Here is a 2,478-nt window from a genome sequence, read left to right as displayed (position 1 = left end):
TGTGTGTGTGTGTGTGTGTGTGTGTGTGTGTGTGTGTGTGTGGCTGAAGGTCAACAGACGATCATGCTAAGCTTGCTAACTGTTCCACCCTCTGACTGCTGCAGGGGCGTGTCTTAGAGAGAGGCTTTTATACCAGAACACAGCCGCTGTGACGAAACCGTGGAGAAGACACGTCACCGTGGAGAGCCGTTAACCAATATGCAAATTAGCCTGCAGTACCACYGCTCTACCCATATGAGCAGCAAGAAGACATTTTTAGACCAAATATTACAGATTTGAACAAATACRCACAAAAACATCTAAATTAGCACAGCAATAGTACCATATAACATTTTAGACACATTCTAGACAGTTTATCAGCCAAAAAAAGTTAACTTTGGGGTACTCTTTAATATCATAATAAATAAATTAATCTCGTAGTGTGGCCCTAATACTCTGTTGTACTTATCCATGTTTTTTCTACCACCCTTTTTTTAGCTTCTCTAATGACTGTTACTTAAAATGCATGATTTTATGTTTATTGGCTTAATTTCCACACCTTTATAGAGCAAGAACAATAAATAAATGCCAAATAATCAAACATTTTTACAAAGAGAAAACCCTTCTTTATTATTTTCTGAGAAACCAAAGGTTAGCCCTGCGACGTCTTTGATTTTGTTCTGGTTATTATGATTCAACCTGCGTTTCTCTGCAATTAAGCCATCAGAATAATGAGGCGTGAAACCTGCAGTCCTCGCGATGAGTCATTTCTCAATGTTCTGCAGCTAAAAAGCTGAAAGTCACAGCAGTTTCCGTCTTCGTTCTGATTGGCAGATGCGTTGATTATCAATGGAGTCGAGCTACGGCAAGAAATGAAGTGAGTTCTCACCATGGTTGTTTCTTGAATGGAGCCAAAGCTGTTGATGAAAATGTTCACTCTGTCTTCCACAGGAATCCCTGGATTCAGATAAGAGGGAAGAGGTTTTAGTGTCACCGGGTTTCATAGCTGCTTTGAACTGCGTCTGACTCACTGCTTTACCAGTAAACAGAAACATGCTCTGTACTTCCTATTTAGATTGACTAAACATTGAAAAATTAAAAAAATAAAAAACAGAATGCATTAGCTTCATGTCCTTTTGTGACACAGTTGCAGCAAACGTTTAAGCCGATATCTCCCCTTGCTTCACCGTTTTGCATAAACTAATAAGTTTTATTTATGAATGAAGACTCKTCAAGCTGCTTTGAATAAATTATTTCCCTTTGAGGTGTTTATTGGATGCTCCATCATCACAGAATGTGGCAATGGCATAAAAATAATTTGGTTCTCGCATTCAAAAAAATAATAAGAATATAAATTGATTAATATTCAAAAAAATGTTTTGGCCATTACTAAAGCAATGGATAAGGCACAGCTTTAGAGTTGAGATTATGTCATGGATGTAAGGGGCAGGGAGCTTTCAGCTCACACTGAAATCAGGAGCAGATTTTTGGCTGCTGGATTCTTTACAGACAGAGAGTCAGAGAGGGGATGAATCCACTCAGCACACTTCAACAACAGCCTCAGCTTCAGCTGCTGAAAACCAGGAATGGAAGTTATTCTTTTTWCCACCTAAGCAATGGTTAAACAATCTGCCAGACAGACAAAACAAACAACAGTCTGAGTTTTTCTTTTCTTTTTTGCTCATGTCTGTGTAATTCCCCCTGTGTGATGTATAAAATGCATCTTTAACATCCAAAGCATCTGCTTCCTGTTCAGTGAAATATGAATTTAAACCTGAGTGTAATTAAATAACTGGCATTATTTGAAGGAATGCACATATCGAGTTCTCAACAAGTCATTTATTATAAGGACTGTTAAAGCTGTTCTTGTAAAATGTTGTCTATGATATTACAACCGATGAGCCTCAGTCGTGTTGCATTGTGAAATTAATTAGATGTGTTAGAGAGAATGTTGATGATCTGCTATTGTAACACATAATTTAACTCAATATATGACTAAATATAGTCACTTTTGTGTTAGCAGTCAAGCAGCCATGGCAGCGGTTTCAAGTCTATTATTGAGTTGTAAATGTACACCCAGTCATTTTATTTTGTAAGATTTCAATAAMATCCATCCAGTGGATATTTTGYCAGAAGYTAGGGCCAAAGTTTTAAGCAAYTATGTTGGGCAACATGTAGAGCTCAAAAAACGTGTTGGGATTTACTTTCAGTTACTACCACACCATTTGTAGCCATTTTTTTTTTGTGTTTCTTGTAGGAATGTGACTTGGCTGTGGTGGCCATCTTGAAAGTGGTTGTAATTCTAGTATTTATTTTCAGAGAGTTGGGGAATATCATGAAAAATCCACTTTTAGCTGTTCAATACATTTTGTTGTGGACTTGGAGGCTGTATGAGCGCAGAAAAGTTGAATTTAGTCTCTCCACGGGTCTCATTCATAAAGGATTGCGTGGAAACCATACTAAAAGTGAACGTACGGCCAAAAGGCGGAAATGGCGTAC

General features: G+C 37.8%; 1 protein-coding gene across 1 annotated transcript in view; it reads right to left on the bottom strand.

Moving 5' to 3' along the window:
- The window catches only part of glrbb (glycine receptor, beta b), a gene marked incomplete in the record, with an annotated part of 33,118 nt that overhangs the window by 22,787 nt on the left and 7,853 nt on the right, over positions 1 to 2,478 (bottom strand). The window contains 1 exon segment of the mRNA XM_014001982.1: positions 869 to 936. Coding sequence (XP_013857436.1) covers positions 869 to 936 — 68 coding nt within the window.

This window comes from Austrofundulus limnaeus, unplaced genomic scaffold (assembly GCF_001266775.1).
Source record: "Austrofundulus limnaeus strain Quisiro unplaced genomic scaffold, Austrofundulus_limnaeus-1.0 Scaffold11, whole genome shotgun sequence".
Lineage (NCBI taxonomy): Eukaryota > Metazoa > Chordata > Actinopteri > Cyprinodontiformes > Rivulidae > Austrofundulus > Austrofundulus limnaeus.
Note: the sequence above shows the minus strand (reverse complement) of the source record. Positions and strands in the feature narration are given on the sequence as shown.